The following is a 14,998-nucleotide window of genomic DNA, read 5'->3' as shown; positions in this document are numbered from 1 at the left end:
TGCTTTTTGTCTCTGGTCATGTTTGTAGGATGATAGGACGCCTCTGAGAGAAGCTGCAGTCAAAATACCGAAATACACTATGAAAAATGAGAAGAAATCTGTAATGTATGTACACACAGATGGATGACAATTTAAAGGAAAAACCAACACAAACCTAATCTCTGGAACCCTCTCCATTCTCCCATAGGTCTCTGGTTCACATCATTTTCTCCACTCATTCAGTCAGGTTTTTCCTTTAATTTGTCACCCGTCAGTGTAAGAACTGCTGGAATAAGATTGTATGGATAATACATTTCATTTAGAGGTGGTTTAATGTGTATGTAGTGGTGGACTGAAGATGTACAACATTATACAGAACAAAAAAGAGGATTAAGGGTTAATACCGGAACTGTTTGAGAAATCATGACTGATTTAAGTGTTGATATTAGTGATTGAAAAAGCATTTGAAGAGTAAGCACTGAAAGCAGTTGAAATGCCAGGTGTGTGATGCTGCATGGAAAAATGCAATGCTTTTATAGTTATCACTTCAGAGTATTATGTGTCAATATGCATATATAACTATAAACTGAAACTTTGGGTGAACTAATTTCAGGCTGACTTCCGGTCAGTCATGCCCGCTAACAGCTTAAGCACCTCCCACGTCCGGTTAAGGCTTCCAACCCGGTCCGAGTACTGATACAAATACAGATAATTTAGTTAGTTGAATTGAAATAAATACAGATAATGGTCTGCTCACTTCTCCCTACTCTTTAGCACCTGTCAGATGGGAGACATTTGAATAAATTATGTCCAAAGTGCGATGGGTCTGCTATGAGATTCTCTAGTATCAACTATAAGGCCAAAAGATCACACTGGGCATCATGTTGTTCCCTAAAAACTTAGTGAACTCCTTCCAAATGGACAAGAGGCAGTTCTGTGTTTGGTAATGTTTTAAAAGAGAAGCAGCAATTGTTCCACTCTGGGAAAGCGGGCATAGGCCAAGGGATGAGGGGCCTTTTACATGTCCAGGCCCAGGGGCCCATTGTTTTATAATTCATGCATGGCCTATTTTCTTCCATGCAAGCCTAGTTTGTTCTTCATCTGCTACATCTCAGCACTTGGAGGGAGCTCACTTGTGTTAGAGCAGAGTTGGCCTCTGGCAGAGAAACGTGTATTTTTATTAACCCTTACAAGCTGTGAAAGGTTTGGCTTCAATGGTAATGTATGGCAACTCATTAAATTGCTTCCAGCCTTCCTCTGGGCACCTCATCTTGAAATGCATAGGTAAAAGGCATGCAATGTGTAATGTGCTCCAGTCCTGCGCAACTTGTACATGCAGTAAAATTCTATCTTGTATAAGTAAAACATTTCTCATTGCTACTACTTCACACAATATTACCGTGGGACTGAGGTTAGGTTTAGTGTTCTGTCAAGGCTATTACCATTTTCCTTAAAAACACTGTTATGCAAGGCTCTTTTGAAGGTTGACATTTAATTAAATCTGTTGGACACATTGTGAAAAGAAATCAAATGTACTTAAGCAAAGATTTTTCTTTTTGTGAACAATTATTTATTGAGTTTAGATCACAGAAACTCCACTACAAAGAAATACCATACAAAAAATTCAACAAAAAAATTTAGCAACGATAATAATGATAATAATAATCACAATAATTATTGTGCTTATCTAAGCAATAATAATCAAAGATAAACATCCACAGAGTATAAAAAGCATACCAATGCCAAAACATATGCATAAACAGTATGTGCCCACTGCAAAAGAGCAGGTATGGCCCTGAATTTATTTATGAGTGATACATGTTTTTCAGTGTGCCACCATCCAGACATGGTCTGAGACATAATGGGTCCCACAGGACAGTTGTTTTTCTTTGGGTGAAATACTGAAAATAAAAGGTTGTGTAAATGAATGGGTACACAGAATGAACGCTCTGTTCTCCACCAGGGAATATCCAATAGAAGATCAAGGGAGGGATAAACCACCAAATTTGTTTTGACCGCTGTAAAGCAGAAAGCCTGATCTAAGGATGTTTTCCTCTCCACAAAAGTGTCTACAGTAATGGTCCAAATCTTATATTGATACAGAGGGAGGTAATGGAGAGTAGAAAGTTTACTTGAGGAGCTGCATTCATTTTAAAAGCACTAGCCCTAGCCCCATGTTTCCAAGAACTGATAAGACGTTTTCTTTTACAATCACTGACAGATTTGTCCTAAAATCAATCCCCAGGTAGGTAAAACCCCTCAATTCTTATTGTGGAGCAGGTAGAGAAAATGTATTTTGTAACTTGACAAGGATCCAAAATGTATTAGAAATGAAAATGTCAATTTCAGATCAGTATAATAATACATCATCAGCATAAAGCGAGAAAGAATGAGTTTTGACCATGCATATGGTAACGTAATCCCACTGTAAGCACTGAAAGACTTTTTCTGCATTTTAGGAAAAAAACTTAAATTTGTGTCTCAGGTGAAGTAGAATCAATGATGTGTAGTAGAAGTTGAAAGCTTGATGGCCTGGAAAACCTGCTTGATCCGGATTAACTGTAGGAGATATGCACTTGTCTAACCTCTCTGTTAGCACTTTGTCAAATGATTGAAAATCTGAGGTGAAGATTGATTAGGGTCTATAAGCAGTATAACGATTCGTGGATTTTTTTTTTTTATCTCTGGAAAGAGCCAGTGACTAAGGAGAAGTTGATTAAATTAAGAACTGTAGGGCCTATTCAATACCAAAATGCTGACAGCAGTTCAGGAGGGATACCATCAAGGCTGGGGGATTTGCTTTGAGGCATCAGATCAAGAGCATCTTTCAACTCTGTTAGGGAAATTATGAATCTAGATTACCATGAGACTCAGAGGTCTATAGTTGCTTGCAGTGGTTAAAAAAAAGACAATTTTCCTTATTAATGGCACGGATGGATGCCAAATGATCTGACTTTCTAAGACTCACGAGACAGTGTTCTCATGCCTGGTCCTCTGATATTATAGAAAAATAGAAAATCCACTCTATTTAGCTCTATATCCTGATCTTTTCTTATTTAACTCCTTTTATAAGTAAGCTCTGTCTTTCATAAGTTTGCCTATTTCTTCTTCAAGCACCTACGTCTTTGGTTATGTTTTCTATTCAGACATGATGTTCACTTTCCCCTTTATAATTAACAAGTTTTGTGGACTCATGGGGCAGGAGAATATGAGAAAACTTTATACTGTTTGTTTTTAAATCAACAAACATTTAAAAAAAAATTTTTTAAAAGAAAGCAAAGTCTTGGTTTTAATGCCTTAGAGAGTCTAAATAGTTGATCCTTTTAGTTAGAGGCCTTGTGCTTTTAGACTAATGCTGCTAAGAAAGACCAGGGGAGATGAGAAAAACTTATCGAACAGGGAATCCATTTAGAGAGCAGGAATCCAGAAGGGAGGTCACAAATCATATCTTGTAAATGCAGAGGAAATATCAGCAGAGCTTTTATAAGCCTTTTGGAGAAGTAGTTAGAAATCACAATCAACAAAGGCAAATCTTAACATTCAAGCAGTTACTATTAAATAAAATGAATCAAGGTCCTTCAGTACAGTGATAAGCCAAGTAATGGAAGGTACAAGTTCCATTACTTCACACTTACACAAACATACACGCCCACGGACACGTTCTCTCATTTTGAAAGCAAAAAAATGTCAGTTTCTGTAATCCTTTTTGCTTTTACATGAAACCCTGACTGCAAAAGCAAGAAGAAAAAAATCTTCCCACTCTATTCATTTCTTTACAGGATAAAATGTTCTACCTAAACCTTTTAACAGCCCACCATGAAAGTGGAGATCAAGGAAAAGAATAAACGAGGGTGAAGACAGGGCGAATAGTTGGAGATACTTCAGAATCAGTTCAAGGGACTCTCTAGGACGGTCTGGTTAATTCCTAGTTTTCCTTGCTCGGTGGACCTTGTTTTGTGTTACACTGAGTGAAAAAGGAAGAGGATTTTTGATCCCGTACTGGCTAAAGGCAGTCGGATTGGGCACACTGGGAGAGACGAGGGTTATCTTTAATGGGCCATCTTCCCGCAGTCTCACTCCCTTGCTTGGGATGACAAAGACTTGGATAAATTAAAGAGGGAGAGGGGAGGATTGGACACATTTGGACTGGATGTAAGTGTGCCCACAAGGAAATGATCCAAGAGCTAAAGGGCCAGAGTCAGAGAGTATGGCCATTAAACAATCTGTTTTCTTCTCCAGTAATCCTTCTTTCAACTTCCTCCAACAGGAGTCAAGCCAATTTATTTTCTTAAATCTCTTTGATAATCTTCAGGTCTTTCATGTCAGGCTTTGCGCGCACACACACACACACACTCCTTTCCATGTGAATGCCCTGAGCGTTCTCCCACTTGACCTGTTTGCTGTCTCAATGGGAACTTGTCAAAGCAGCATAGTTTGTGAATGTTTTTGATTGATTGATTATTTGTGTAGCTTTATATAGATGTGTAGTAAGTCAAAATAGGGAAATGTATAGGATATTTTACAAACCACAATGTCATCAGTTCCCATAGGAACTATTTATTTGGGAAAATGTACAGTAGTTCCAATAAAAACTGTCTACAGCAAGGTCGGTGAATTACCCTGGTCCCTGACTAACCAGGACAGAAAGAAAAAAGGTTTGGTTTCATCAGTCCATAGAACTGTCTCCCAAAACTCTGTAGTCTTATCCAAATTCCTCCTGGCATATTCTAGTCGACTTTTGATGTTTCTTGTGGTCAAGACTGGAGTGTGTCTTGGAGTCTGGCCATGAAGTCTTTGTTTATTCAGTGCACATCTTATAGTTGCCACTGAAGCACTTGTACCAACCTCCATCAGGTCATCCCGTAGGTTTCTTGCAGTCACATGGGGGTTTCTTTCAGTTGTTCTGACTAAGTTGCTAAGGGCCCTTGATGAAATGTTGGGCTTTCTTCCACAGCCAGGCAGGTTTGCAGCTGTTCCATATGTTTTAAACTTCCTTATAATGCTCCCAATGGTGTCTCTTGGAATATAAAATTTTTTGGAAATCTTCTTATACCCAAGGCCCTTCAGGTGTGATGAAACAATCTCCCCTCTCAGCTTTTGTGGAAGCTCCTTTCTCTTTCCCTGGATTGCAACTCACCTTCAGTAACTTCATGGGTGGGGTTTATATATGCATCACAGCTGAAGCAAATGAAGGATCATTGTAGGGTTCCCAAAGGCTTAATTATGTTTCAACTCCACTTTAGGCCACCAGACAGCTTTTTAAAACGCAAAATTATATAAGTGTTGAATAATTGTGACATGGCTATCTTAACAAAATATACACTTACACACAAATACTACATCATGCATTTTCTGTGTTGATTTTATGTATCACTCAACTCATAAAGAAGTCATCCGAAGCAGAATCTTGCTCTTTGAAAAAACTTTAATTGATAAATTGAATATTTCTGATTGCAATTGTATATATATATATATATTTATATAATATAATATGTGTGTAGCATGAAAGGGCTACAACATGTACAACCCTGTGTTGTAAAATGAAAAATAAATAAACCTTGATTGTTAGCAAACCGTGGCCTACTTCCATTCAAGTTCAAGTTCCATATTGTCATATGCGCACCAGTTATAAGTTGTGTAATTAAGTTGATTGCAGCTGTGTATAATGCTAATGCCCAAGCCAAATTTGCCCTCAGAGACAAGAAAGTATATCTTATCTTATGACCCGGATACATTGGGTGTAATTAATCACATTAACCGAGAGGGTATGAAGGCATGGGTGACTTTTTCCAGGTCAGAAGTAGGCTATTTGAGAATTGATCTGAGAATTGATCTGAATTTGAAGATGATGCAGAGCTACACAAAGCTCAAACTTCAAACCAGAATTGAATATTATAAGATAAATAAGACTTTTATAAAAAATATTTTTTTTCTGTTTTATTCTCATTGAGCTGAAGAAAGTTTGCAGCCACCCAGGATTTGATGTCATGAAAACAGTTAACACCAGATAAAAAAAGATGAGGGTGAAAACTGTTGACAGACTTGTCAAAATGTTGACAAAATGAAAATGAATCCTTTCATTGATTATTATACTGTTATTGAAATGTATTTTTTATACTTTTATGCTTTCTATGGGTGCAGACTGTCTCATTCAACCTGGCAATAAATATAATGGGGAAATGTGGGCTAGCATGAAAAATGTCTTGTCAAAACACTTTCCTTATTTCTTTTGCCATCACTATGAGAGAGACACTTTTACAGTAGGTGTGGGCAGTAGAGATAGGATCTTTGACAAAGGCACAGGTAGACTTGAAATGATTCCACACCTCCTGATTCTCCCTGACATCTTTTACAAACAGTGGATATTAGCTTTCTTAAAAAGAAGATACAGTCAAATAACAACCTCAGCTTTGTTGTACAGAGCGATAAATGCCTCTGCATCCTTCAGTGAGTTCCTTGACACAAGAGCTATTAAGGTCCATGATCAAATATGATGCATAAACCCACTGGTATTAAGAATGGATTTACTTTTACAGCAGACTCTCGAGTGCCCCAAAGGTCTTTGGTTGCACTCAAGTACCTGAAAAAAAGAAGGGTTGAAGTACTCAAATGTGGGCAAAAGCTGTCTTCAGAGTGGAGTTATAATACAAAGTCTTTTTAGTTCATGGATTGCTCACTAGAGAAAAAACAACAACAACATTAGTTTCATTTTGTGTAGGTGTTTATCAAGGTTCACTTCATGTATTACATTATGTATTACATTGATTCAACAGAGAGTATGACTCAAACTGTTCTAAAACAGCAGTTCCACAAAGAGCCACTTTCCTGGTTTGATTAAATATGACCATGTAGTCTCCAGGGTTATCCAGACCCCATAAAGCTGTCAGCTCAGTCAGGTTCCACCTTCTGTCAATCATTTCATCACATTATCTTTACTCTACCTCTGTCTTTGTTGCGTTTATCCTCCTCTTCTTTTCTTTTTTTCCTTCCCTGGGCACTGGAAAGTTTTTTGGTGGTTTTGCCATTGTTAATGGTTTCTGAGGTCAGAAAACTCAACCATCTCTCAGAGAGCAGGTAGAGTCTAATGAGTCAGAGGAGGAGGGGGGGCGGGGGGCTTAATAAAGTCTTATTATTATTTAATAGGCTTTGCTATGCAGTTAAATTAATGTGGGCTTTTTTCATACTAAGAAATAATGGCACAAACTAGTTTTAGTATAAAAATATTTAAAGTTGCACCTTTTTTTTTCTTTTTCTTCCCCCATTGTAGCGCTCCCTAGATGGACGGCGCCCTTAGCATTTGCCCATACTGCCTATGCCACGGGCCGGCACTGCTGCCTGGGTTGGTGAGCAGTGCCTGGTGGTCTAACACAGTGGTCCCCAACATTTTTCTCTAAGGGATCCCTTTTCTATCATTGAGTAAACTGAATATAGCTTGTGTTCAGGTCTTCACTGTTCTCTTTTGACGTTATATCTTAAATAATAATCGGAACTATAAAATATATAGTAGTAGTACTAGTTGTAGTATAATAGCATTTTTTTTTTTACACCCCTTATAATCCCAGTGAAACATGTAAATTGGATGTAAATACACCTTTTTTACAGAAGCCATTTTGACAGGAAATTTCCATGCAGGCCATCCAGAGTCTGGCTGCTGCTAACTGTGCCTGTTGCCTCACTGGAAAAGCTTTGCTCTGCTGGATAGGGGTTGCTGTTGTAGAGTGGCGTCGGTGTCATGGAAGAACCGGAGCAGGGCGAGTGGGCAACGGAACCTAGCTCAGCAGCTTCTATGGTCATAGCTAATGGCAGATACAAAGGATGTTCAAGGAGCTAAGGAGCTAAGCTATGAAGAGGAGAAAATGAGAGAGGGACTGGGCTTCCTGACATAAAGGGCTGGACGAGCTGACCTTCTTGCTGTTGGACTAGTAAGTGACATTAGCTGGCTCACTATGCCTGGTGTCGTTGCCATTGGCCGTATGGTTGTTGCTCTTGTTTTAGTATATTTGGTTTTGTTAGCAAAGTTGTCAACTAGCTAACATTTGTAACATAGCATAACAGCGTACAGCTCTTCATAATTATGTCAGTTGTATTGTAACTGGTGGTCAAGTCACAACAAATACCAAATGTTTTAGTGTAAGTGCTTTAATTAGTGCCTGTGTTTACCATACTTCAAAATGGCGGCTACAATGAACTAAAAAAAAAAGGCAAACTAGAACTCGGGTACACCATTTTACACAGCAGATATTTCCACATGTCACAGTGGGAATTGGAAAACCACAGCTCGATAAAATGCAGCCGTGTATCACATTATGAATCATGGCTGCATTGTATTAAGCTGAGACACTCCCAGGGTTCTGTACTGTGCATGCTGGCTCTCTGTGATGATGGAGCTGAGTCATCATTAGTGCTGGAGGTTACACCTGTGCTTATAACCAGTCACAATGACTGCAGTGGAAAAGGGCTGTTCTCTGCGCCGAAAAAAAGAAGTAAATTCCAACCGGTCTCTCATCTTTTAAAAAGATATAAATGATATCCTCCTTAACACTTCTTCTACCTTATAGTCCCTGCTGACTGTAGACGTTCACCCGTCCTCTAGCGCATGTCTGCTTAAAAAATAAATAAAAAAAACACCCAACAAAAGTGACATTCTTTTGCTTTTATTTTGAAGGCGGGCTCTCTTGTGTTCCGGTATTGTATCCAGTGCGGTAAGAAGCTGACCGATGAATTTTACCGAGAGGGAAAAAAAAGAGGAGAGAAAAATGAAAGAGCGAGGGAGATAGAGAGAGAGAAAGAGAGAGAGAGAGAGAGAGGTAGAGGGAGGTAGAGGAGTGCTGTCGGACCATCCTACCAGGCAGACCAGGAGGGTGAGGCTTATAAATGTACCGTTGGCTCAAATCGTATTCGTCTTTGTTGCTGTCAAGACAGAAAGGAAATCTGGCGTCCATAACGGGACGGCGCCTTTATGCAAAATGCACATTCATTATAACAGGGCTGTAGAAGGTGTACACACTTTAAACCAACCTTATCGTACTTTCTCTGCCTCACTATTTGCATCACTACTATCGTCCCTAGTGGTATTTTATCAGGGACTTGTAGCCTATCATCCGGTTTAAATGCGGTAGGATTAGTGTAGTTTGCCAGTGGTCTGCTTGCTGTCTGTGTCGATAGATGGGGATGTGATGTTTCACGTTATTTTGGCAGGGACGTGAGCAGGAAATGCCGCTGTACGCAGGCCTGTCCACCCCATCTATCAGTGAGTGAATGAACGGCTGCAGACAGTGAGGCAATCAAACAGTGGTGCAGGTCGTTGTTTGCTTTGGCTCAGACTGCATTAGTGCACACGCTGGTTTTCTGGTCACATGCCTGCTGTGTGTATGTGTGTCTGTGTGTCTTCACTTATCTGTCCCTGCCTTAATCATATATTTATATATATATATGTGTGTGTGTGTGTATAATCAGACACACTTCTATTATCTGGTTGCAGTGTTTCATCATGACAGCCCTGCGTCAGAGGAAGGGCAGCAAGGGGAAGGAGCCCCCTCTGGGTGCAGAGTTTCAGTCCCAGCAGTCCAACTGTTGCAGTGATCATCACCCAGAGAAGATCTTGCATGGTGAGTTAACTACAGTCCTCCCACCCAGCTGATTTCCATACAGTTTCTTGAGCAGCAGCAGTATGGCCGAGCTTATTTCAGTGTTCTGAATCTGACCCTGACCTCTGACCTGCTGTGGGTGCAGAGTGGGAAGGGAAGTTGTCAGTGGGGTTTTAATGAAAATCCTTTTGTGTCCATTCATATGTGGTCAGATTTAGCTTGTGTTGCATCCTCAGAGGACAGCAGGTACAATGAACTAAAAACTCTTAAAGCTTTTTCTGAAATGAATGTCATTTGTGTATTATACAAATAACCTGTATTTCACTATTATCCAAAGAAAAACCCACCTGGTGTTGTGCATGTTGACTGATGGCTTACTGCAGCACCGGAACAAAATGCAGACAACATAAATGTGCTTTACCTGCAATGTTTAACAGCAGACAGTTTGACTTGCCATAGTAGGAAAAGCAGAGGTGTCATCAGTGACAATTGATGCTGTTCTATTGTCTCAGTAAAGCCTGATTTATGCTTCTGTGTTGAATCAATGCTGTGGGTATGGTGTGAGTTTCAGGACCGTGGCATAGTCTGGCGTGCACCTCCCCAGAAATGTATCTACATGTCAGGGCAACAAAGACCACAACTCGTTCAAAACCCAGATGAGTTAATAATGCTGTTTGGGAATCTCTCTTCTGTCACGACCCGGCTCTGGAGCCGTGACAAGAACGAGGAGATGCAGTTGAAAGGACAAATTATAAGTAATTTATTTAACATAACCTAAATGCAACCCGAAAAAGAACAAAATAGAAGATGAGATGTGTTTTTCAGTAACATCAGTAGTGAAAGTGGGTGTATGCATGAGTGTGATGTATAATGAAAAGTAGATGTTGGATGTTAAAACACAACTACTCTGAATACCAGCAATGATAATAAGATAGAGAGAGAGCCACTGTCAGCCAGAGAGGCGGGGCTTGTATAGCTGGGAAATACCGGGCCCAGGTGCTTCCGGCTATGCCGATTGGTCCAACCCACAAGTACCTGCTGCCTTAAAAGGAAGAGGAAACATTAGAGCCACTCAGGGGACGGTCACACTTCAAACACGCACACACACATTGTCAGACAAGTGTGGCCTCTCTCCACACACACACACACACACACACACATACAGACATACAGTACTGCCACACATGGGAAACTGTCTCACAATATGACATGCTCTTGTTTGTCCCCTCATATTCCCTCATCCTTTCATTTGATAAGTGGCAGGGGGAAAAGGAAACAAGGAAAACACAGAAGAAAAGACAAGAGCAATGCAGACACACCAGAGCACAAGTATACATGCTCACAACAGCATAGGTCACTGGCATAGGATATGGCATAGGCTTGACTTAAAGCCTCAGTACAACTATAAATCAACCTTAAGCTGTGACAGTGAAGCTGGCAGTATACTTCCTCAGAAGTGCTTGTTGGATGGTTGAATAGGAAACCCCTTGTCCCCACATCCTCCTTCCATCGTTTGATTGGGGGGCTGACCTGAGCATTTCTGTAACTATCCAAAAATGACAATATGACTTACATTGCATGGCATGTCTTACCCATGCCATGCAATGATTGGCTTGCTGTGCAGAAGTGAGAAAGGAGCCAGCAAAACTTCTACTCATAGTGCTCTTTTTTCATTTACTTTTCATGTGAACAACTGAATACAACACTATGAATGTCCTCCAGGAGACACTAGCTGAAAGTGTGTGCTGTTATCCCCATATTTAAACAATCCTGAATCTCCACCCTCTGTATGACAAGGACTTTATTCTAGATGACTGTATGAGGCTATTCACTCCACACTCCGGTCTGATGGTGTGGAACAACCATGAACATTGTCAGATGTGGTCAGACAACACGTGGCATGCACGAGTTCTGTTCGAGTATAACCTGACCTTGAACTAGGGCTGGGGTTAAACGATTATTTATTAAACAATTAATCGGGCAATTATTTTATCGATTAGTCGACTAATCTAACGACTAATTGGCCGATTAACGTGAGTCAGCTAACGTTAGACAGATAACGTTAAAAGCTACTGCAATCCTCTTGCTACCGTTAGCTAGATCTAGCAGCTGTGCACTTTAGTGGTGCTAGGCTAACCAACGCATCTTAGCTCTCTCTCTGAAATGGAGGCACCTCTTTGCCACTCGCGAAGGAGACAACAACAAGCAAGCACCAACGCTGGCCGAATCAACCTCATGCACCCCGGTGGCGCCAGCCAACCACCCCAGCCCCCCGCGCAGCCCGCCCGCGGCAGGCCAGCAGCCAAAGCCCACACCAGCCAACGTTAGCTACTATAGATATCTGTGTTCTGCAGCCGTAAGCCAGCTACCATTCAAGCCAACATTAGATGATAACTAACGTTAGCTAAACACAGCTGTCTAGGCGCCAGTAGCTAGCCAACGTTAACGTTAGCCACCAGCCCAGCACGAACAAACCGCACGGAGAGGCAAGACAGCCAGCCAGCACCACCGAAGTGCGCAGAGCCCGAGCCACACAACACACCACACAAACATGAAACCAACCCAGCCAACGACGCAGAAATTTGACGTTGACGCGTCGCTACAGGCCTACCTTGAACCTGCATGCACAATGCCAGGACCCTACAACTGAAGCAGCTAAATGGAATTCAGCCATTGTTCATTTTGTAATGCACACCTGTGCTTTTCCCACCATTACATCTCAGTGTTTACTGTGCAGAAGTCCTATATGGGAAACCTTTATCATGTTAATGTTGGCTGTTTTTAAAAGTTTTACTTGACAGCAACAACTTAATGACATTAATGTTCCTGCAGGTGATTGGTCATGGGGGGCAATAATCTGGACATCAGTTGGTTGGTCTATATCTGTTGGTCTTGGCCTGCTGTGCTGTATCTACATGGCCACACTACATGAGAACGACCTGTGGTTCTCCAACATCAAGGTAAAGGCACTTCACTGTTACTGTTTTTTTCCTCAAAAATGCTGTTGATGCTGCTAGTGAAGTGCCAGTTATGTGGTTGGTGCCCCTAGTTTAAGGTGTGTGTGTGTGTGTGTGTGTAGGGGGGGAAATTATTTTTGTGGGAAAATAGGTATTCTGTGAGAAGGTTTAACCAATGGCAAGGACAGTGAGTATGGGTCTGTAGTTTTGGATGGGTGGGTTGATAACTGAGAAGTCTCTACGCAGATGGAGGGATGGAGAGAGGGATGCTTCAGCTCATAATGAGATATATCCTGTCAGTGACTTGTTTCCAGAAGTAATGAGTTGGTGGGCAGAGCCAGGTGGCGTGGAAGCAATTGTCTGATGTGTTCATTGAGCAGTGTGAGCAGGTATCTGAATCTTTGTCAGATTCAGATACCTGTCAAACCCATGGGAGCTGCAGCAAGGACTTAGCCTTGGTACATTCTACAGCCTAATAATTTGATTTGTTTTTTTTCTAACGCAATCATTACACTTTAGGAACACATTGATAAACCATATTCAAAAACTGAAATTCAGTTTACATGATAGTTAATGTGGCCTATCCATGGGTTAAGTATAGAAGAGATCCTGTATCTGGTAAAACCAAAATTAATGTCAATTAGTGTCTTGCAATCTGCAGCTTCACTGCTAGATGCCACTGCACTCTGGCCCTTTAACTAAAGAATGTCCTGTTGACAATTAAAAAGGGTAAACATACCAGGGCCAACTGGTGAAGAATGCCAAGAGTGAATGGCGTTGTGTAACATTAATGATAGGCAGGCATGGAATGGGAGCAGGGATTACATTTAGATGAGGAATTCTTTTTGAAAAAGCAAAGCACTAGCAATTAAGATAGATTCTTTATATAGTATTTGCCTCTAGCAAAAAAAGACTTAAATACTAAAGACTTTCTCTTCATACCAGAATGGAGCAAATTAGTTTTGCTGTTTACTAGAGTTGTGAATGTTAACAACTGGTACACGTTAAAAAAATAATCATTATGTGACAACTTGTTGCCGAGCCCTTTGTCCACTAATTCTGTACCGTACCATTATGTAGATGTCTCATCGGTTTAGTACTCTATATCTCACAGACAGTTTAACCCACTGATATTTCCACTGAGTTTCTGCCAGCACAGGAAGATGATCTGGGAATGCAGACAACACATAGTCTTTTATCTCTTTTATGAGGCACTTGTTAAGAAGCAGCAGAGATGACCACATTGATGCATCTGACACTTTTATATGGAGGTTACCTAAGAATTTGACATCCATGTGTAGGATTCATCAACCACACCACCATATCTGTGGATATTTACAGATGGAAAATGTCTCCCAGATTTAACATTTTAAAACAAAAAAAATTCACGCACATTTTCTATGTATCTCAAGAGGAAACATAAGTGCCAATCAAATGCATCCCCTCATCCAGTTTTTTCCCTAAAATGGCATGCAAACACGTCATAAACACTTCATCCTGAAGTGGGATGATTGTTTTTCCATGCACTGCATAGGATTGATTTGCAGGCCCATTAAATGAACCACATGAAGTCTTGAAACACCATGGCGACTGGTGGTTACACAGTCCTTTTTATAGTCTGTTCCGTGTTGTACAGCAACAGAACATTGTGCCCTGCCAGATATGATGTAATTTAAATCCCCCTTCCAAAGCTTCACCAACACTCTGGTTCAAACTGAGACATAGCAGATTTTGATCTGGTTGACATGGCAGAACAGATCGCTCTGTCAAAATCATAACTGGAGAAAAATGTAAATGAACACTGCTGCTGTTTGTTGTTTATGCCTCATGTAGCAGTGCAGTAATAGTCATTTGTTTTGCTAGATGTATGAATCAACCAAGGCAGGAAATGCAGGTCACTTGGTGTGGCTTGGATTAGTCTCATTTTGTGTGGTTTGCATATGATGGTATGATACTATAGGATGAGTTTTGTATAACAGTGGTTCTGAAGGTTTGTACCATGGATAGGTGTATAAAGTTTTAACTGCCAGGTACCAGAACATTCAGAGATACAACAGTCAGAGATATGGCTACATCAATACAAACTATAGATCCAACCCAAATTCAGAAAAAAAAAAAAAAAAAGAATATGGCTCTCAAAAACAAATCTTACAAAGTAACTTCCCCTCCTTCTAGGGTTACAGTGGTATACAGATTTAATTATTCCATATGTGCCTATACTGTAAATTGGCAGAACAGTGAAGAGTGAAAACTAAACAGAATAGTCATTCTTATACATTCTCTCACTGGGCTTCTAGTTATATATATTCTAGAAATATATATTATATTTCAACTAAATATATATGAAATCATTCCCAATTTATAAAATGGAAGTATCATTTAGAGCTGTGGTCTCAACCTGAGGACTGGCCACATGAAGTTGGTTCCCAGACCACTGCTCTGAACGATACTTCTATTATCAAATAGTTCTACAGG

General features: G+C 40.4%; 1 protein-coding gene across 3 annotated transcripts in view; it reads left to right on the top strand.

The window, feature by feature from the left end:
* Positions 1 to 7,724: 7,724 nt before the first annotated feature.
* Positions 7,725 to 14,998, top strand: part of dpy19l3 (dpy-19 like C-mannosyltransferase 3) — a 58,838-nt gene continuing 51,564 nt past the window's right edge. The window contains exons 1-3 of one of the 3 annotated variants that reach the window (XM_051380627.1): positions 7,725 to 7,901; positions 9,461 to 9,587; positions 12,399 to 12,526. In XM_051380627.1, the coding sequence (XP_051236587.1) occupies positions 9,470 to 9,587; positions 12,399 to 12,526 (246 nt within the window). In that variant the 5' untranslated portion in view covers positions 7,725 to 7,901; positions 9,461 to 9,469. Of the gene's footprint in view, positions 7,902 to 8,663; positions 8,841 to 9,210; positions 9,230 to 9,460; positions 9,588 to 12,398; positions 12,527 to 14,998 lie in introns of those variants that run through there. The other 2 variants (XM_051380626.1, XM_051380628.1) reach the window with 2 other exon arrangements.

The sequence above is a fragment of the Dicentrarchus labrax genome, unplaced genomic scaffold, assembly GCF_905237075.1.
Source record: "Dicentrarchus labrax unplaced genomic scaffold, dlabrax2021, whole genome shotgun sequence".
Lineage (NCBI taxonomy): Eukaryota > Metazoa > Chordata > Actinopteri > Moronidae > Dicentrarchus > Dicentrarchus labrax.
This window is presented reverse-complemented; position numbering and strand designations above follow the sequence as displayed.